The following is a 22,274-nucleotide window of genomic DNA, read 5'->3' as shown; positions in this document are numbered from 1 at the left end:
TGATGATACTGCTGTGGGGTAGGGTTCTAGGCCCTTGAGTCGTGACACGTCGTGGAAATCGTGTTGTTTGAATTATACACCCGGCGCGAAAGTGCTCCTGGGTGCTGTGCACTTTAAGGTTGTAAATTTGCACGCCAGGTTTAAGTTAAGTTAATTCTCGCATCTTTGTTCTGCACAAATTCGATATGATATAAAAAGTCCTTCAAATGTATAATGTAAATGCTCAACCCAAGCCTGTACTCAGTCTTCCTGTTTGGAAACAGGTTCACCAGCTTTAAGCCTTGTATCGCGCGGATGAATTTATTGTCTTGGTATAATCGGAAACACAAATTCAGATGTAGAGCAGGCCTACATGTTGATCATCAATTTCTGGTCTGAACGCAGCCTACATACACGAAGAGTCTCATGTTCACACAAATTTTACATAGCCTAATGCAAAATAAAATGTTTTAAATGTATCCCACGTGTGCTATTTAAACTATTCGTATCAATAGTTGTCAAGTGTTAGTCTAGTTATCGTAAACCATGCGCTAGAAAATGCATTAGGTGAAAATAAATTCTTGGCAATAATTTTTTAATTACACATCACCTGTTTTAAAAATAAGTTGCATCATCTTTCTATTGCTTCTTATTTTGTAACAATATTAAACTAGTTTGACAAAAAAAAGTGCGATGTGCCCAAATATGGTAATGATATGCCAAAATATGGTAGGGTTTATCTGTGGATGCGACACGGCAGTTCCACACCCCTTAACAGACACCGATCGCCTCGGTCGGAGATGTAGACCTACATACCATGGAAACATGTATTTTGGTGTTTGTCGCAGCCAGACATAAGATCAAAGGACTATTACAATACAAGTTCCTATCTTGGCAAGGCAAGTTCAGTGTTCTGTTGTTAGATCGCCGTGGATTAACTGAACTGAAATGATTTCTTGCAAATTTCCTCTTTTTTTTTATCATCTTGACTAAACCGACCATTTAACATTATGTTACGAATTATTCACGAAGCGTGTATGATAGGATTATTGACTCAGTTTAGTAATTTGAAATCCTTTAACAATTATAGTTTCTCTTGAAGATCCTAACGGTTTTTATTAAAATAATTCTATTCAATATTCTTTTCACCTGCTCTGTACTTAAAGTTTAGTTAAGAACTTAACAAATTTGTTTAATGAGTTATACTTAATCCACTAAAAGAACACGCGTATAGGCGGAGCTAAATGGAATGAATCTGTTTATTCAAGCGGAACGGTACTCAATAGGCTGCAGTGAAAAAACAGACGTTCAGAAAGCAACAAGCCGCGAGACTGAGCGAATATGAATGTGCATTGTGCTGCATCGAATAACTTCCACAACACCGTTAAGTTCATTTTGGAATTGTAGGTGCGATAAGTCAATATCATTATTGATGCTGTTCGTAATTGTATAAAGGGAAGCCGCTGTTATTTTTAATTTACCTGATACTTTGCGTACAATTGAGTTGTTTGAAAATAGAGTGAATAACAACGCAGGGACTCGTTAATCGTCTGTGTTTTATGACTAGATTTGTACCTGTGACGTAAAACATTACATCAACGTTCTTGCGTGGGATTATTATTATTTTGCACCCAGCTGACCCCTGTTTTATATTCAACGCTTCAAATGTAACATTGCAGCGGTAAGTACATTCTCAGAGCATGGTTAGGATTTTACGATACAAAGTTTATGATGTGTGATAAAGCCTCTTACGTCATAAAGATGTTAGAATAATTAATTTGCATACATGGGTCTATTTTGTTTCATTTAAGATTCTTTACTATACGACATATGTAGAGCAGTTCACTTTGTTTTTAGATTGTGTGATGGTAATTAATAATGACAATATGTCCGTATATTTGTGCTCATGTTTCTTATGTAACATTATAGGTCCACGATAAAAAACTGCTGTATGATTTGTGGTGGTGACATCGTACGCGTACTAGTTTTATACTGCAATTTCGATAGGCCTCAGTTGTTTTGTGTTTATACTAATTATTATGTATTATATGGATTATTATTAGAAGTAGAGAATTAGCCTAGGTACCAAAGTGTGTTGGATATAACTTGAGGAAAAGCTTAAATCAACTGAAATCAGGTAGAGCTCTATTAATGGAGAGTTTTTATTATTAATAAACATTATTTGCTATTTAATCAATTCCGTATACTTTTTTGTGTGTTAAATAAAACTGAAAATTACTGACAATTTGATTATTTTAGTTTGGGTGTATAAGCCTAATACTATACATTGTAATTTGGAATTGTCATTTTCTTAATAATACCGTAACAGTTGCTGTCTAACGTTTTTCATCTAAATTATAAATTGTCTGAAATATTCATTGTATCAAAGTGATGAAAGACCCCTAAGTAATTATAAGTTCAATAGACATTTTTAAGTGCACGTAGTGTTAACGTGTTTAACGCAGTTAGATCGCGCCGAATCCCCACTCGGTCGTCAGGTACCCCGTTGCGTGGCGACACGTCTGAGTGGCGGATTAATGGCAATGATGCGTGCACTCTCCATCACTGTCTATCCTCCTCATCCTCGTCGTCGCTAAGTAGCACTAAAGATTTATCTTTATTTTATTTAATACCCATTTCCGTTATGTTGATGTTTTTAATTCTGTCATAATCAGGAAGTATTTTAAATATATTTTTAGAAACAGGAGCTCGAAGGATCTGTATTGCTTTAGTTGCGGTGTCTCCAGAACTATTTTTTGCTTTAACTTTCTTATCTTTTTTCAAAAGATTTTTTAAAAACATTATAGGTCTATAAACATTTAGGCCTACATAGCATAGGAAAGCTCTAAATCGTCCTGTGATAATACAAATTTCAAAAAATGAATATAATAGCTGGGATACCCCACAGTAGTCCAATCAACCCGTTCTTTCCTTTTGCGTTTCCACTTTTATGCATAATCTAACATCTTATTATCAGAAATGTATACCGTGATTACTTGTAACCGATAGGAGGGTTTTGGTCACATGTCAGGAGATCTTTAATAAAAGGCCATTGTGTATATTATACTCGTCTGAAAGGGTGATGTACACTTCCTTTTGAATCGATCATTTGAAAAACTATCACTTTGAACTGAAATGATTCTCTGCTGATCCTAATCTTCTGCAAGCTTCGACACATCTTTGTCACAATTGCAACTCTTGCCAAAAAACGATTGGTTGAAAATTATTTCACTAATGTCACAACTAACACTCTTTTCTTTTTAAAATTTGTGTTAAATGTGAGTTTTTTATTTTGATATCTCCTTCCCGTAAAATTGATTTCCCTTTTATTATGGTTGGTAATTGATTACTTGTTAGCAGGTCTTTTCACAAGCAGGTCATTCTTTGGCAGCAAATCTATGGATGATTTCTTTTGGCATTTTGATGGATTGGTCATTTATCCTACGGCTACTTGGCTATTGGAACGTTTCTACAGACAATTATTAAACGTAAGAGTTAATTGTTTACTAATACTAAAAGCTTTAGAATGATGTTTCAAACTGTTCTGTCACGTGAAACTAAATGAAACTTACATTTGATGAAGATGCATGTTTGTATAAATTGTGTGCTAAAATGTCTGCCCCAGACGCATTTTAGACTAGCTGTTGAAATCGACGTGGTGTGTGGTGCACACTTTCGCCTTTGGTTTAATTGCTCGTAGAACACTTCTGTTTAGTTACTGATCTATCGCACTATAATACGTGATCTCTTATGATATTGCATTTCAGCAGTTCTCCGTTCAAACCAACCTAGATACTTGTCTAGCCTAATTTATTAGTTTGATATATTTGTCAATATTATATTAGCAATACGTTGTTAGTAGTGCATAGTTCTCTTCTTTATACAATCTTCTTACAAAATAAAGTAATTTCCAAATTAACAGGTGTCATTTCTGTAACGAAGGGAAATATCATCCGAAGATATATTTAGAATAGTGAGAAAGTAAAACCTAATGAGATCTTCAATATTTTATGCAAATATTGACAAATAGATGTAGGGTCACCGTACTAATTTGCATAATTGTATTTAAAATGAAAGAGGGCGTGCTTCGAGTAGACAACCGATTAGTCGCTGATACTAAAGGAAAAAATGAAGATAGAATCGCGTAATTATGCGTAGGATCACGTGACCTTTCTTTGTCATCCTTTAATCCTGTCCACAGACGAGAGTCAGCAAGAGTCAATAGCTAATTATTGTTAACAGCAGTCAAATGAATTCTTTTTATAATGATCTGTTTGTGATATTTTCAGAATGTGAGATTAATTCTGACCAATTACTACGCTATACGGCACATACTCAGTTCTATAAATAAAACATAAAAATAGATAATTTCTTCATGGTATTGCCTTAATTTCCACCAATTAAAGTAAAGTATTTTCGATTGGTAATCAATCAGGCGTGACCAAACTTACAGTGGCTTGAGAATGACACCGACTTCTTTCAAAATGTCGCGTTACACTGTCGGGTCACCGTACACAATTTGTATATTTAATATATGAAATAGGAAGACTTGGATCTACCAGTTTAACTGCAGAAAAATCGACCTCGTTTGTTGATCACCCTGGACGTGTGGGTGACCAAAGCCAGAGGCAGGGCTCTTCTCAATTGCATTTACCTACAGTATGTTTAGTATTATTGGGCCTAAATCGACCTAGTTTCACTAGATGTGTGCTTTGAATATTTTGCTTCTATTAGATTCTAAGCTTTTAATTTATTAATATACATGTTGCCAAGCTGCTTAATTCCGTTTGATTATTTTAAGCGTAAATCATGATTATTTTCATGCCTTTTTCAAATAGTGTTAATTGTTCGAGACACTTAAGATATTATAAGGAATCTTTGGCATGTACGTCATTTTTTAAAACATTTAGGTTTAAGATTTCAATATATTAAAGCAGGTAAAACACGGATGTATACCGATACAGTTCATGCATGTCAATACTCCATCCAGTGAACATTCTGAATGTTTCATGATGAGCCACCGAGGACAGAATCAGAACGTATTGAAACGACAATCATCTGACCAATGACAACCACTCTTTATTCTAAAGCATTCACATTCAGAATAAGATCAATAAAAAATACAGATTCATGCAATATAACACTAATGATTTCAAATAGTGCATAACCTCTAGTCAGGCAACACTTTGTTGTGCCTCCTAATTTCCGCTTGACAAGCCATTCCCATCGCGGCGGCGTCACTGTTTATGACTAAGATGATGAATGATAATCAAAATGTTATAGCGATGAATTGTAGATATGTCATTCTACTCATCATTCAAATTGTCCATAACAAAATAAGTGCGAAATGATAATGTGAGTGTTGTCTGGTGTAGCGCGGTCGATATTTTTTGCGTGAGGGTTTTCCGTTCGTCGTGTGAATATGCCGACGCGGCGAGTTGCGATTTTAAAGCTGGGTATTAAGTAACACTTGAAAGTACATCTTATCTTTGGGGATATACGGTTTGAAAAAGAGAATAAATTCAATTATAGCATTGATGTCGGCATATCTATCGAATCAATTCAATATCACAACGATTAGTTATTGATTAAAACATCATGATACCATACGGTATCATGATGAGATCATTAATATTTCTTCCTTTCAGTATATTGTGTACTTTACGACGTACACAGTCATGTACAATGTCAACAAGTAGATCATATTTTGTTGATGGGCATTTAAATAAACAAAGGATATTTCCATGTAGTTTATATAAGCCTTTAAGCAATTCTATTTAATCATTGAGAGAAAAACCCATTTCTATTTTTCAATTGTGTTTCTAAAATTTCAGTATTTTTTACCCTGTAGGTATTCTCTTAGCAATTTCAGTATGACGGCCATTTTGATATTGTTTATTTTGTTGACGAAGAAGAAGAGAATTGTTAATCATTGGTTTGGCCAATCCATTGATGAATCACCGGCCCCAGTTAATGGACGATGTCTTCTCATTAACTGCTCTAGTTACTGCAGTTACTGCAGTACCCCAGTCTACAGACCATGCTCATCAGGGATTTAATCGTACCAAGATCAAGGTTACTGTTTAATTGTTCTCAAGTACCTAGGCCCATCATTATCATTAGTAAAACTCATTAGAGTATCAAGGTTAGGTAGAAATACGTCTCCTCTTGCACTGTTTAATTGCTTCCACACATCCATGCTTAAGTAGCCAACTAATGAACTTAACTTAAAGTATTAAATATTAAGTTTCGAATTTCTAATTTCGTAAATTCGTACTTTTTCATAATCATGCAAATCGAGAAATTGTATCTCTGAAGACGCCCTCAGGCGAGGTTACCTGTACTTCTTCAGTATTGGTAATGACCTTGTTTTAGAGTACAGACTCATATTTTAGCAAATTTGAAGATTTTGGTTTCATTTTGTTGTTGAATGAGAAACAGCTGTGGACGTATGAAGTTGTCCGGTGCTTTTCATGGTGGGCTAACCACCAAATACACATCATTTTTTAGGTGTGTTTTCGGTACCAAGAAGTTATAAATTCTAAAATTTACACAAGGTCAATTCAAGGTCAATTCGTTTCCTATGCATTCTTCTAAGATTTTGAGAAATATATTTGAGTCAAAATTAGCACGAAGTTATAAATTAAAATATTTACAATTTGTTTCATTTTGTATTCTTCCAAGATATTGAGAAATATTATTTCTCACCTTGAGCAAGAAGTAAAGTTATAAATTCAAAAATTCAAAAGGAACATCTCGATTCCTATTGAATCTATCTATTGAAATATTGTTATAGGCCTACAGTATTATTGAAGTTCATTCACAATGTCAACTCGTTTCCTTTTACATTGCAATTCTGTTTAAAATGAGTCAACAACATCGGTTTTCCGACGATCTTAACGGGATAGTTGTGGATCTATTTTACCAAATGTCGGTAATGTCTTCAAAAATCATTCGTGGTTAACTGTAAACAGAATAGAGTACTATATTGTAGATTAACCCATTGACTTTTATACGGCATTGAAGCGCCCTGCCATCAAAAAGCAAACAAACGGAAACCCTTTAATAGGCGATTTATTGATGGGAAGTGTCATTTACTTTGCAATAGAATAAACTTTATTGTCAATCTCACTTGACGTTAACAGATACAGTCAACATTGTGCGCTATTGCTTTCACAATGAATTGTATATCTGTTGGCACCTGTTGGTTGAAATGCATTGTCATCTGTTTGTTTGACCTATACCGGTAATTTGGATTCAGAAAGTGAAATTTTATCATGTTACCCTCATGTTGGATATACGGATGTCACAACAAAGCATAACCATTCACTCGTCTACGACCCTAAAATCATTTAAACATTATTTTACTTTATTAAAACTTTAAATTAATGTATATTTATATAATAATACTGTACACGATATTTTAACAGCATTGTTGAAATTGTATTTGTATTTGGCCTCCGTGGTTAAATAAAGTTGAATTTACAGTACTTTAATTGACAGATTTCGAACGATTTGAACATAACGGATTTAATACGCCATTTTACGATATTTTACGTTTTATGTTCACAACTCTTTCAACATAGTAGGCCTATTATGAATTTCGCCATAATGACTGTATAGTACGCTACCTACCAGGAGCCGTTCACCTTTTACATAGGGAAGAAAAATACGTCCCTTAAAATTTAGAATGTTTCTATCTGAGAGACGGTTCTACTTTTAATGGAAATCCTTAGATAATATTTTAATTAAGGGAAATATCAGTGAATAAGGCCACAGTGGCCAAAGGTATTAGGAGCTCTCTGTTCTCAATACTGTATGTCTTTCAACTATTTACAATCCCTGTTGTTTTTTTTTGTGCTGGCAAGCTGTCTCCCTGTCAAAGTGACACGCATTCTATACGACCCATCGCTTCCTTTGGCGCATTTTACAGCTTATTATTTCACTGAACGTTTTATAAATATTTGTGTTGTTTTTTGCTTAATTAAGCATATTGTTATAACGCATTTGTAACACTCAATAGTAAGCATATTACCCCTTTTTTAGAAGATCCCATTTACTGGATTTGAGCCTGAAATTAAATGTCCTCTAGATCCTAAATTTTGTAGAAAAAAGTGTCCTAGAATTTTCGAAGCGTGACAATTAATGTCTGAAGATTCTTAAGATTTCTTGCAACAACTTTTCCTTATCATCGATTGATTGCTGTCGCATTGTGTTCAGATCAATAGCTTTCCTTTTAAACTATTGTCTCAATTTGTCCTTTCTATCTTCTTGTTTACCGATAATCAGGGTTTTATACCCAACTGTGTTGAAGGTTGAGAGGGGCAATGTATGAACGGTCAAGCGCCTCATACTCGGACAGAATTCTTTTCTAATCCGCTAGTATTAGTACCATAGTCCTATTCGATAATTGTTGGAATGTACAAAGGCTTATTATATTACTATATTATTATTCTTTTACTTTACAAGAACCGACACAGATTTTATAGGCCTACTAATGCTTGTTTTTTGTTAAGACAGGACAATTGTGCAAAACAGGTTTTCTTTTACCTGATAATCCTGTATAAAGATGTTGTTAAAATAAAAAATAAATATAAAATTATTGAACATCCGGTCATCGCTAAATCGCTTTTATTTTCTCCCTGATATTAGTTTGTACCAAGGCAAATTATATTAGTCACACTTTGGTTGGTATAAATTATATACATAAAACTATTATAGGGCTAAATACATGGAATAACATTTGATTAGCTCTATATTTGGAAAATGCGTTGCCAGGTTACAAAAACAACACAATCAGGTTGAAAAACTTCTTTTTTTTGTTCATTTAACTTTTGTTTACCTGTTCTGCACGCAATCAGAGTTTTAATTTCAATGTTTTAATTGATTTCTTTACAGTGTTAAATGCTAGGCTCTTCGATGAACAATGCTGAAGTTTGCGGTCAGTGCACCATTGGAATGCAGCTCGTCCGCCGAGACGGGAACCTGTCCGCCGCCCGAGGGATCGCCAGCCAACGCTAGCAATACGAATTCAGATTACGGTAAGAACAATCAAAGAAGAAGAAAATGACGTGATTTTCCAAATATATCAGAGCGCGCACTTCTTCTAGCTTGGTTAGGACGCTTAAGCCGAACGCAAGTAATTTGACCAATCGGAAGCGATAGATTATCTGAACTGTCGCTTATCATTGGTCAACTCGCGCGCTTGCGTTGTACTTGTAATTCCTTGCGTGGCGTCCTAATGGGAACCAGGCTTAACACGAGTAAACCTTTAACGCGGGCCCATGTGACCCTTCCCCTTATATTCCTACCATCACCGTGTTTCCATCATCATGTTTGTTTCTCTTCTCTTCAAGTTGTGACATTATGGCGCATGTTGTGACATTATTATGGGACAAACAGTACATTATTCGAATTCTCAGCCATAAATTGTTCGTATTTTTACATTAATATTACATTACCAGACATTTTGAGGACTACATTACGTGGTGTTGACAGGTTTCCGACACTGTTGTTGATTGATGGACCTAATCCCATTAAGTCATGTACCCAAGGTCTTTTTGTTTCCTCCGGCTTGTCTCGGAAATGAAGGTTACCCCTATATTACGTGAACCGTAAGCGTTCTCGTTTTTAGGTCTATATTTGGCATGTTTTGCATACACACCCAAAAGCGCAACAACAAAACAAGCGACATTTCGAATGATCTGCGCTGCATGTTCTGCTGTCATCTGTGCACGCAATACTTTTCCGGGCCTCTGATTTAATGTTTGCAGAAATCGTTTAAATGTATTTCATTTCGGATATAATCCATTACCCGTTACCAGGAACCCACATGTTTTAAACATGTTCTAATTACACCGCAGCAAATGCAACAACTAATCAATTAAAGTTAATACACAATGTCATGTGAATGAGTTGTATCGCTCATAAATCATTTGATCTTTAACTCATGCATTTCAGATTTGTTGAATAAATCTTTAGTAATGTACGTAATCTAATACGCTACACTTACAACATGTTAAAGGTGCTTTTTACATTAATTGTTACTTAAGTGGTTTGCGTATTATAGATACTAATTTAATTATTTCAATTTAGCCGTACTGTATATTACTTTAAATGAGAAGGCTTACAATTATCGATGCTGCTCTGTACTCTCACGAATTAAGTCTCCATGATTCAAACGTCTGATTGGTCAATTAAATGGATAAGATTTTGATTACAACCCAGGTGACGTCACGTGAGAACATTAAATTCAATTCGTATAGCATGTTTATTTAATTTTTTTTGGCTAATTCACGTACTTTTTACTGAAATATTTTCGCTACTGAGCACCTTGCATCATCGTTCCTTCGTGAACGTACAGTAAACTTCGCACTGTCTTTTGTGGTATTACTTTTTACAACGAAATGGAGACAAGTCAACCTTGTTATACTTTATAAGTGATCCATGTAGTTACAAATTAATGAGAATATTACAACTCTGTGAGTGATCCATGCGTCACGTGACTTGTGACTCACCATGCACCTAAAGACATTCCCAGTGGAAACGAGGTACTGTATAGTATTGATTTGCAAGGCAACGAATGTAAAAGTATTTGCATTCAATGTAAAACATTAAAGCTTGATTCCCACTAAGATGCAACGCAGGTTCGACGCGTACCGCGTTGTACGCGCAACAAACCATCACAGGACTATCGCTTGTTATTAAGCTCTGTCTACACTATCAAAATTGAAACTAGTTAGACAAAAACATAAAGTTTGATAGTGTAGACAGAGCTTTATTTAACTTGTGTTGCGCATACGCATAGCTTGAAATACAACTTATGTCCATACGACTGTACATTTTTAAATCGTCAACACTTAATGTGTTTGTGACCTATTCCTTTCTTTTACAATCACACAATAGCTTACTTCATTCAAGTTCATTGCTACCATCTCGTGACGTCATCATACAAATGTCTGGGGACGGAAGCGTCGTATACCTGTACATATCAGTTAGCCATGCGCGTAAATCGTACATGTAAAACTAGAGGTTATGCGTGTGAAACAAATTGTGTCGGAATGTAAGAACAATAACGCAATTCATTTACAAGTTGTTGTATCATACTGAACTGTTTAAGCAAGGCCCTTTAATATCCCAAACTACGTTTTCTCAAAACGTTCTCTCTCCTATAAATAGGCTACTTTCACCAATCATCTAACTGCTACATGAACCCTCTGACGACGCTCAAATCAGTTTGCTGTAATTATCAACATGAACTTCCGTTTCGAAATACTTTTTCCCTAATTCTCCACTTTATTTTTGTGATACATAACTCGGAACATTCATCAACTGGAATCCTAGTAGATGATTTAATGTTCGTTGTAAGATGATTAAAGATCAACATAAATCTACTAGAGTGATCTTGTATGAGAGATAACATTTCGTAGATCATGCTTGTAATGAGTACAAATTGCCAATCTTGCTTTTTCTTCCCCTTTCAATGATATTATGACTTTGAAATAATTCTTCAAGGTCGATCACGCGCCAACTATTCTTTATTCATCATGACAATCAGAACAATAAGAACTTGCATTACAAGAATCCATCAATTCGTCAACTATTTGTCAATTGTGACAAAATGTCCATATATGGGCACATCATATGGGCACTACCTGCATATTTGGGCATATCACTACCATGTTTGGGCACATCACACTTTTTTGTCAAACTCAATTATATAAAAAAAAAAAATATAAATTTCAATTCAATTCAATTGATAGGTAGATAAAGCTTTAGAACATGGACCTATACACATTATATGTCCATAGAATATTTCGATATAATACTTTATGAATAGTGTTAGTACATTTTGAAAGAACTCTACAAACTTCACGTGCATGCAAGTAAAACATCAATAATAAACATCACACTCGTAAAAGTCTCGCCCTCTGGAATAACATGTAATCGGTGATCACGTTTGCGGCATCAGTTTGTTATGGGCTGGTAGGCATTTATATAACGCACAGTATTCTATTATACCATCAAGCGACCACCCGAATGTTTCAATTTATTATTTATCAACATATTGATATCATCTTTGACAATGTTGATGAATAACACGCGTCTTATGGAACGCCAAAAGGGCTACATAGCCTTTAGGCGTTCCATACTAACAGACAATAATACTAATTATGTACTGTCAAATCGTAACTTGAGTCAGTGGAATTTCAATGTGTGTGTGTTGCGGCGGCCCGACAAGGAGGCAGGCGGTGAAGAATTAGTTTTGCTCGTAGGTAGTGTCTTCTTTTGCCATTGGTCGTACTTTAGGCTTAACCTTAAATACCAAATCTTAAGTTTTAAATATCATATTCTGTCAGAACCGTCAGTCTATCATGTTTTTGCTAAGTGTGGTATGTCTGGCTTGATTCGTGATAAATACGTATCTCCTCAAGAGATCGGAACATTTATTTTTAGTATAAGAAATGAATGCGTATTTTGCCTGCGCGGGTGAGGAGCAGACATTACTGTTATAAATTTCCCCTGCAGCGGTTTTGTTCGTTCGGATCAAACTATACACCACAATGTGTCCATGATCATGTGATGTTGCTCCAAAACAGCCAAATAACACACTGATCCAAAAAACAATACCTTCTGTTTTTATAATTGATTTATGTCTGTTAACGAAATAAAATAATATTTCGATCATGATGTCCCGTAACCTTCCTGATTCCAGACTAAAAGAACCGACGGCAATAATGTCCTAGGGGCCCGGTAACCCACGGATGGGTCACGGCCGCAGTGTACATAACGGCACTCTCTCATCGTATACAATTATTATTTATGTATTAAAACTATTAAACTTTATACGTGCATTAACAATCATACATTCGAATAATTTCCATAGTATAATTGCACCGTACCGTCGACAACAATGTTATGATTTTGAGGTGTGAAGTAAATTATTTCAATATTCGTAGACGCGTTGTCTGGACGTACCAATTGGTAATATTTTAATTTTACTATGTTTCTGGCGTATACAGTCAGTAGGTAGGATACAGTAGTATACAATTATTATTGTAATTGTTTACATTAATTACAGATTAAAGCTGCATTCTCACGGCGCCGTTCAATTCTTATGATATTCCATAAAGTCAACGTTAGTAAAAACGGCACCTTATTTCGTTGTTCCGTGTGAATGCAGCTTTATACTATGTGTTTGACTAACTCCGTAATTCACCAAATTTCATCCACCGGAAATTTATCAAATCAAACCTCGGAACAAAAATACAATAAGCTCCTTCAGAAGTGGCATTATAATCCCCTACGATCAAGTGGATGCAGATGGGATTAGTTATTAATCTTCAACAGAGACATTGGGCTTAAAGTCAAGCGAAGAGATCACCCTTCTGTTAATTGTAACACAGCGACTTGACCTCATCAATGGGCCTGGGTCATACGACGCACCCATCCCCGGGCGCATTGCATTTTCCCATATCTGGTTAAAAGGCAGAAAGTAACAATGCACGAGCATAGGCCTAATTAGTTTTAAATCATCTTTTTAAAAAAACGATTGATTGCAAAATAACGTTTTCTAAACATTCGAAGTTGTCACGGACCATAAGCTCTGTATACATTATCAAACTAGTGTGATGTGCCCAAATATGGTAGTGATATGACATCATCATCATATCCATATATGTGCACATCAAATTTTGTTGTCACATAAAGTATGATAGTGTAGAGAAGGCTTTAGTGAATCCCTCTCTGTTTCCATACGCTGCTGCGATGAGTCTGTGCAGCGAGTCCAGTTTACATTCAAGTTCAGATGAATACAACAATATAATAGATGTTTTTGTATAATGCTTAACCTTAATTGCAATAGCGTCCAACTATTAAGCCATGCTTACAAATTCTGTTCCTCATTTAAGATGAATAAATGTAAAAGTTTAAACCAAATTAACAGTGTAGAATTGGCAGATGAAAAGCATTCGATAACTTTACAAACCGATCTGTCACAAGTTTGTAAGCCTGAACATTTATTAGAAAACAATAAGTATTAGCATTACTTTATCAGACACATTCATAATAGAAGACACATCTTTTCTTTGTTCCTCCATCACAGTGACAAATACTAGATGAGGAGGAATTGAATACAACTTAAGTTCTAAATCCGGTTGTAAATACCTTTAAATGTCAAAATAGAACTCTGTTTAAAATACATAGGTAGTTTATCATTAACTAAAGTATTTACAGACTTTTAGAGGACGATTTGTCATCGTAATGGCTTCGGATCTGTTACTGTAAAAGTATTATCCACTTAAAATCAGTGCTCACTCTCCATGCAAGACAACATTTATAATGACGTCACACAACACGTTAATGATGAGTGCGTACAAACGCTATGCGGCTATGCGTGCGCGTTTACTTTGTGGTGGTGGCGTCTTTACTGCTGACGTAGTATACAGTAATACGGGTGCAACCTTAACGAAATACTACTTTTTTATAGGCCTATAAGATACCGTAATTGAATATACAAAAGTCTATATTTCATGGTAAAGGTACCTCAATACTGGTCTACCTAACCATGGAAACAGAGCTCAGCTACTTACACCTGCTATACAAGACCTAACCATGGAAACAGAGCTCAGCTACTTACACCTGCTATACAACCAAGTATCTTTCTAAATTGATAGATAGAATAGAACCATTAGATCTGATTCAACTTCATACTCGAAATAATTAGTTTCTTTTCAGATAAATATTTGTCTTAACCTCTTTCATGTTTTCTAGTTCAGTTTATCTAATCATAATTTATCCAATAATTAACGTCTTCTTTGCCGTTATCATTTTGTAATATCATCATAAATGTTAACAAATGGTTTCCGCAAGGTGATAATTGGGTTTAGCGTTAATTACGACAAATGAACTTTTGATCAATCGCATCGCTTGCCTTATCATGGAGTTGTAACCTCAATTTGTTTTGAAATTCTAGGCCTAGCATCTAAAATGACTAGCAGGCGATCTGTCTGAAGCCAGTTGTTTACTCTTTACCCCCATCATTGAAATATTAATTTAAAAGATACAAATTGATTGGATTTTAATGCGTGTTAAAACTAACTAACTCGTTCAGGCGTACATTGTAAATTCCGATTCAAATCGTCAGCCGAAAGGCATGCCATGGACACGTTAATGGAGAGAGAATAAAGAATATTTAGGCCTAGCCCAATTACGCTTAATTTCAGAAGTTATTCTAACGGGTGAAATATACCCTTTAACACACGGATGAATGCAACAAAACAGTTAACTATGTAATGGAGCAATCGCTAAAAATGACTTTACGTGGGAACTGCATTGATATTGTATGATTCAGAGTGTTTCTAACGGATAATCGCTAATAACATGGTTTGCTTATAGAAACTTTTAGGCCCGTAAGCTACCCCTTCGATTCCAATTCGCTTCAATAAATTTCAAATATTCGACTTTTTGAATAGCAGGTAATTATAGAATCAATTAAACAAAGTTATCAATATATTTTAATTTACAATATGTCGTGGGAAGTATGTGTATTTCAAACTTGGGTTACCCTTGTAAAAATGCGTTTTAATTAACAACTTTTAGCACTAATCTGTAGACCTGCGCTTTTTACAGCACTTCAGTCGAGTCCACTTATGTGATAAAGTGAGTGGTTTAGTTGTTAGACAGTGCCACTTATTAAAACCAATTTTCGCATAAAAAGTGTGTTTTTTTGTTGAAAGAATTTACGTCACTTTTGTTAATTGATTAATAAGATACGATAGATTGGTAAATCAACTCGTATTTTAGACTGACGTTTTATCAATTATCAGCATTCGTAGCTTTTATTGTGTCGTTGATTGACAGGATGAATCCTTTGTGTCGCCAACATGGAACCCATCATAACACTTATGCAATTAAATTAAGTATAACACAATGACATTTGATTAGTAGTTTTTAGTGAAATGATTGTTTGATGGTAAGGATTGAATGTAACTCGCCCCCGACTGAGATCAAAACTCACACTCTCTTCACCTGCACATAATATTATATTACATTTGCCTTTGAGGGCCAACAATTCAGAAAAACGGTTTTAAGATGTAAAAAAAGTTTGAATATGATTATGCACAATCCTCCAGTAATAAGCTCGAAATTTAAATATGAATATTAGCACACGATTTTAAAAGTATAGCCTCAAATATCATTTTCCAAGATGCGAAACTGTCTAATTGCGCAGTAAAAGGTCTCGGTGCATTAACGAACGTTATTTATGCGTGTATTATAGCACAGTCTCCATGATGGTAAGCCATGATAAAACAAAGTATTAAATATCTTATCGTTTGTAATTAGCTTTATTTTACAATTTCTGCATCAAAGTTCTTTTAATTTGAAATTCGATGTCGTTTATAACTGTTTGTTTATTTTAAAATTCGATAGTATCAATTTGTCGGCAGATGTTTCAATTAAGCAGAGAACCCGTGTGAAATGTGAACAAAAATCAAAATAAATGAACAGAGAAACAAAGCGGCTAAATCTGCTAAAAAATAATGAAATTGAATGAGCCACATTACAGCAGGATCAATTGCAACAACATAGCAACAGGATTTGAGGAAAGGAGAAGTGTTGCACAAAGGCGCGCGCGCGTATTATTCATCTGATGACGTAGAATTTGGACAAAAGGCAGCTCAGACAACCTCAACATTTTCACCTTTCTTTAAGAATAGATGTAATTAAAATATTCCATCTTTAATTTGAGTTAACACCCGTTGCTTATGTATATTGCAATATCGATGAAAGATTTAGTTGCCTCCTCGGTCAACTCGGCACCATTGATGGTTAATGAGGCGGAAATTTGCATAAACATACAAACACCTGTACGTTGTTACTCCACTAATATCGATTTCGGCTGATAGAGGGCGTATAGAGTTACAAGTTGACCCGTGAATAAATGTGGATTTCGCCGTAGGCATATTTTTATATCAGACACAGTGAAATAAAATCATAACAAGTCATTATTACACTTAAGTGGGACGGTCGCACCGGTATTCATTACAAGAGAGAAGATACACTGCCCGCTGGCTTTGAATATCCTATTAATTGCGAACTAAATGCTGCCTAAAGTTCGAAATAAAATATGTGTGAGCAATCCTATTATCTAGAAATTGACTTAATAATAATAAATACAGAAGTAAATTAATTATGATTTTGCAAAAAACAAAAAGATGAAAGATGCCGCGCTTAGTGCGAGTTAATTCAGCATTAGTAGCAATGATGGTATTGTGATATTTGTAATATGAGTCCATCCATCTGGGGATTCTGTGAATTCGTGCATGACTTTTATATCGACGACTCGAGCATTGGGAAGAAATAACATCTGAATTTAAAATGTCCCGATGATATAATTAGTCTGCTTTAAACTTGCCTTCCACAATAACGTAGGACGTAAAAAGAACGTAACGTACAACGCAAGTAATTTGACCAAATAAAGCGATCTTCCGAAGTGCAGCTTCTTTCAAATTACTTTCGTTACGTCCTTCTAGACTTTCCCAAAATCTGTAGTTATTGTCTTTTTTATGTTAGTCCACCAGTCGGCCTTTCGATTTTTGTCTAAACGAGCTTAAGTAGTATACGTATGAAACGCCATATGTGCCAAAATATTTATATTTTTACTAATTTAAATCAAAACTTTGTCTAGAACCTAGCTCTGTCTACACTACATCATGTCATAATTATGGGCACATCATATTCTTTTTGTCACATAAAGTTTGATAGTGTAGACAGAGCTTAACGTCGTCCTTGCATTCCATGAAAGAACCTACTAGCTTTACTAGTTGATGTAAATATAAAACGCATCAAAGTTATTATTTGATATACAGTCATTAATTTCGTATTATTGTTATATTTTTCAGGAGGAGACCACCATTGTGCAGTATGCGAGTCAAGGCGTCGTACGGTGGTAATAGAAAAAACTAGAGCCGCTCGCAGGTCGAGATCGCGCTCGAAAGAACGTAAGAAGCAGTCTTTACCAGACGATGAACAATCAAGCCAAGTCAGCCCTCCTGTCAGACGTCGACGACGTTCGCTCTCACGAGAACGTCAAAGGAACAGTGTGAAATTAAAGTTCATAGAAAACAATGACCCGCGGAAAATAATAAATATTCATATTAGGAAACCAGATCCGGTTTTTGTGCAACGAACTGTGTCGTCGGACTCAAATAATCGGGATGTTGATAGCCTTTACTCGAACTGTTCCGAGTCTGGAGTCGACGACCGATCGTCTTGTTTCGCTGATTCGGAAACATCTTCGTTGACAAGCTATGACGAACTCATTTATGCAGAATTAAACCGTAGAGGGCGACAAAGAGTTCGATTTTGTGAGGAGTCAATAATAAGAAGTGAACTTCATGAATATAAAACGTCACAAATAATAAAAACAGCGCCTCCTGCATATGACCATCGATTACAAGATAATCGAACATTTGAAATGTGCCAACGATTAAATGACGTCACTTTGTCCGCAGACGATGAGGCGGAGGATGATAAAGAAAACGATGAATTAGTTCTTCCTATATTTATAAAATACCCTGTAAAATCGTCTGAACGAACCGTTTTGAAATCAGACGATAGTATTGATCCAATAGATGCAGATATTAGCATTGACACAACAATATATGACGACACAACTCTTTCGACAAAACAAACAGGTGCAATTGGAAACCATGAAGGATCGCCTCGACCGACTGTTCCGGCCGAACGGACGTCCACGGACGCGAAGGACATTGAGGAGCTCGTGATGAAGAGCTGTTTTGGAAACCAGAGATATTTGGAGATGGTCACCAGTGATTATGAAACTGAATCGGTGTCTTCTGGTGACAGTATATCAACATCTAAAAGAAGAAACAGACAAAATGTACGAAAAGCGGTTGCTGACAATGTCGTTGGTTTCGCCGGTAAGTATTACGTTTTCAATCGTATTATATTCAGCGTATTCATACCTTTATGGCTAAGGCTTGGTTCCAACTAAGACACAACGCAATGTTGTAAACGCGCCGAAAGTAATTTACCAATCACAACGCGATGGTTCATATGAACTGCTGTCGCTTGAGACTGGTCAACTCACTTGCGTTGCGCGTACGTCATTGTGTTACATCCAAGTGTGGATCAATCTAAAACTACCTTAATCACAATAATAAACTTAATACAGCATCAGAGAGAAAAAGAGGGTCTTTTCAGACTACGGTTATAAAGTTTACTTACTCTTCTTTCAGATGGAAGTCGAAAAAACTCAATCAATGAAACTGACATAGAACCATGTGAGACCACCAGACGCCCCAGTACGGCTGAGTTTGACTTGTACAACCTTACTACCAAGACCACAGTACTCTACCCTCACAAAGCATTGTCGTCTGGTGAGCTATCGGTGCAAACTGGCGAAGTTGTCTACGTAGATCCACGGGAGATATACAGTAAAAGATTCTGGGTCATTGCGTACATGGTGTCAACCGGAGAGTGTGGCTTTATTCCAAAAGTTAATTTAGCGACAAGAAAAATGGAGAACATTGTTTGATTTATGTTTCTTGACAGCTGATACAGTACTTGTCCAATATTGATATAGGCCTAGGTATAGTAAGATCTGGCTAAAAAGTGTGTTAACTTGATTAGCGATTTTAGACAACTTCACGCCGCGCGCTCCACAAGAAATCGCGCGCTAAATTGAGTAATTTTATTAAATGTTAGCAACTACTCGAATAGTGATTTCTGTCCAATGCGTTTTACTGTATACCCTTGTTAAACGCAGGGTTTTTGATTTTCCCCATCGACATAAAATACAGTAATTAGGCATCTTTTACACGCGGTGAGTGTCGTGAAAATGTATATCTGGGGATCATCATGTGCTGCATGAAGCTGAACATTCACACACAGCAGTTGAAAAGATCCATATAATTATGTTTGTTTTAAGTAACCAATTAAGTGTTTAAACGTATATCTGAGAAGTGTTGTATTATATAAATGTCTGTGACGTTGTACGATAGGATATTATATAATTATTGTAAGTCGCGTATGTGTTGATCACTATATATATAACTTGAACCATTTTACGCCTGTTTTGACGCAAATATAAAGTAAAAAAATATACAGCGGTATTCATAAACTGATTTTATACAAAAGAAATAATATAGGCCTCCTACATTGCAATTGTATTTCTAACGAATAAATATAGGCCTAGACAGTATTGCAGAATAACCACTGTTACCACTCGCCTTCCTCTTCCAATTCCATTCCTTTAGATACTAAATAAAAGATGATTTTGACAATTGACAAGTTCATTAGCTATAGTATATCCATTATTTGGAGCAAAAGAATTTGTGTCTGAGCGCATTATACACTGTGCGCATTGCTCTGATGTATAATTAGCATAATATGTTGGTTACCAAGTCAACTAAAATGCAGAATACGATTTTAACGTGCATGATGTAAAATAATAATCTATAAACAACATTTCAAGTAACGTCTTTGAACAATATTGAAAGAGTATGTAAATACGACCCCCATCCTTAGTTATTATAATACTGTAGATTTTAAATGACTTGTACACGTACTGTTGACGCGTTTACCTCGTGTTGAACGTAAACCGCGTCAACATGGGAGAAGCAATAACGAACCACCTTGATCTGCGTACGTGTGGAATAATTGCGTATACAGATTTCCAATTTACTGTTACAGTTTTTGACTAAGATTAAGATTTTCTTTTTGACCAACCATTTTAAATTAATGTGTTTACGTTTTATAGTAATATTGTAGTGTATTTTAAAATTATATTCCTTTTTAACATAATAGTTATTGTTTTTATACAATTTTTATTCGAAATAGTAGCGTGTGCTCTTTTAAGACTTTACATTAATGGTTTTGCATCTGATAGGTTTGGTTGTCACGTGACGTATAACAAGCCTTTGTCAGCAAATGTCAATATGTGCAGTATTATAGCGGTGACATTTTATTCATATTATTTATCGTCAGTATTTCAAAAGATGGACAATAATCTCAACAAAATAAACATACCGGGTATAGCGACCATTTTGGTATCTTCCATTCAATGCATTATGGTAGTTCAGTATAAAGTACAGACTATTCAATGCATATGGTATAAAGTACAGACTATTCAATGCATATGGTATAAAGTACAGACTATTCAATGCATATGGTATAAAGTACAGACTATTCAATGCATATGGTATAAAGTACAGACTATTCAATGCATATGGTATAAAGTACAGACTATTCAATGCATATGGTATAAAGTACGGACTATTCAATGCATATGGTATAAAGTACAGACTATTCAATGCATATGGTATAAAGTACAGACTATTCAATGCATATGGTATAAAGTACAGACTATTCAATGCATATGGTATCAAGTACAGACTATTCAATGCATATGGTATAAAGTACAGACTATTCAATGCATATGGTATAAAGTACAGACTATTCAATGCATATGGTATCAAGTACAGACTATTCAATGCATATGGTATCAAGTACAGACTATTCCGATATTGTGTGCATTTTATTATAATAGCAACAAGGTACCCTTGGGCATTCATAGTTGGTGATTTCAATTATGTTTTACAACCATGTGTATGCTATAAAAAAGAAAGATAAGTACTTATTATAATGATTGTAAGCGATAACAGACGTCTTGCGTCACCTTTTAAGATGAAATAAATACATTCAGTTTCATCGATTAAACATGATTTTCAATTTGTCTCATTTCAAAGTAAGAATTATGAGAGATATACAGGTATGCAAGTCGCGCGCACGTCACGCACAAAATGTAGGTAGTACCGCCATACATCCGGGTTTGGGCGCACCCTAGTTAAACATGTTTCTGTTGTGTGCGCGCCATTGATGATGATGTTTTAAATATAATGGAGAGACGCTGAGAAACATGAAATAAATGGAAAAGGAGGATATTGTCATTAGACATCATTGTCTAATATATTTTTTGTTGTAATCGTTGCATCGCAATTTGTACAATTGAATAATAGTTGTATTATCAACTATCAATATGTGTTAGGATTGGAGAAAAAAGTCTGCCGCCCTCAACCTATTTACCACTTTTATGTTGGAATATTGATTATCTTTTTACAGGGCCTATATATTATTAATTAATTAGTAATTATGATAGATTTTAACAAATGTTAGACACGACAATAATTCCAAACATTAAGAACAGACCACGGGCTGAAATGAGCTGAAATGAAATTGTCCAAAGCGCAAAATGTATGGATAGTGAAAGT

General features: G+C 35.2%; 1 protein-coding gene across 1 annotated transcript; it reads left to right on the top strand.

The window, feature by feature from the left end:
* The first annotated feature begins 1,279 nt into the window (after positions 1 to 1,279).
* On the top strand, positions 1,280 to 21,689 carry LOC140045483 (uncharacterized). Its single transcript, XM_072090404.1, has 4 exons — positions 1,280 to 1,660; positions 8,878 to 9,020; positions 17,883 to 18,923; positions 19,242 to 21,689. The coding sequence occupies exons 2-4, from the start codon at positions 8,906 to 8,908 to the stop codon at positions 19,538 to 19,540; spliced, it is 1,455 nt and encodes a 484-aa protein (XP_071946505.1). The 5' UTR covers positions 1,280 to 1,660; positions 8,878 to 8,905; the 3' UTR covers positions 19,541 to 21,689.
* The last annotated feature ends 585 nt before the right edge of the window (positions 21,690 to 22,274 follow it).

Source organism: Antedon mediterranea, chromosome 3 (genome assembly GCF_964355755.1).
Source record: "Antedon mediterranea chromosome 3, ecAntMedi1.1, whole genome shotgun sequence".
Lineage (NCBI taxonomy): Eukaryota > Metazoa > Echinodermata > Crinoidea > Comatulida > Antedonidae > Antedon > Antedon mediterranea.
Note: the sequence above shows the minus strand (reverse complement) of the source record. Positions and strands in the feature narration are given on the sequence as shown.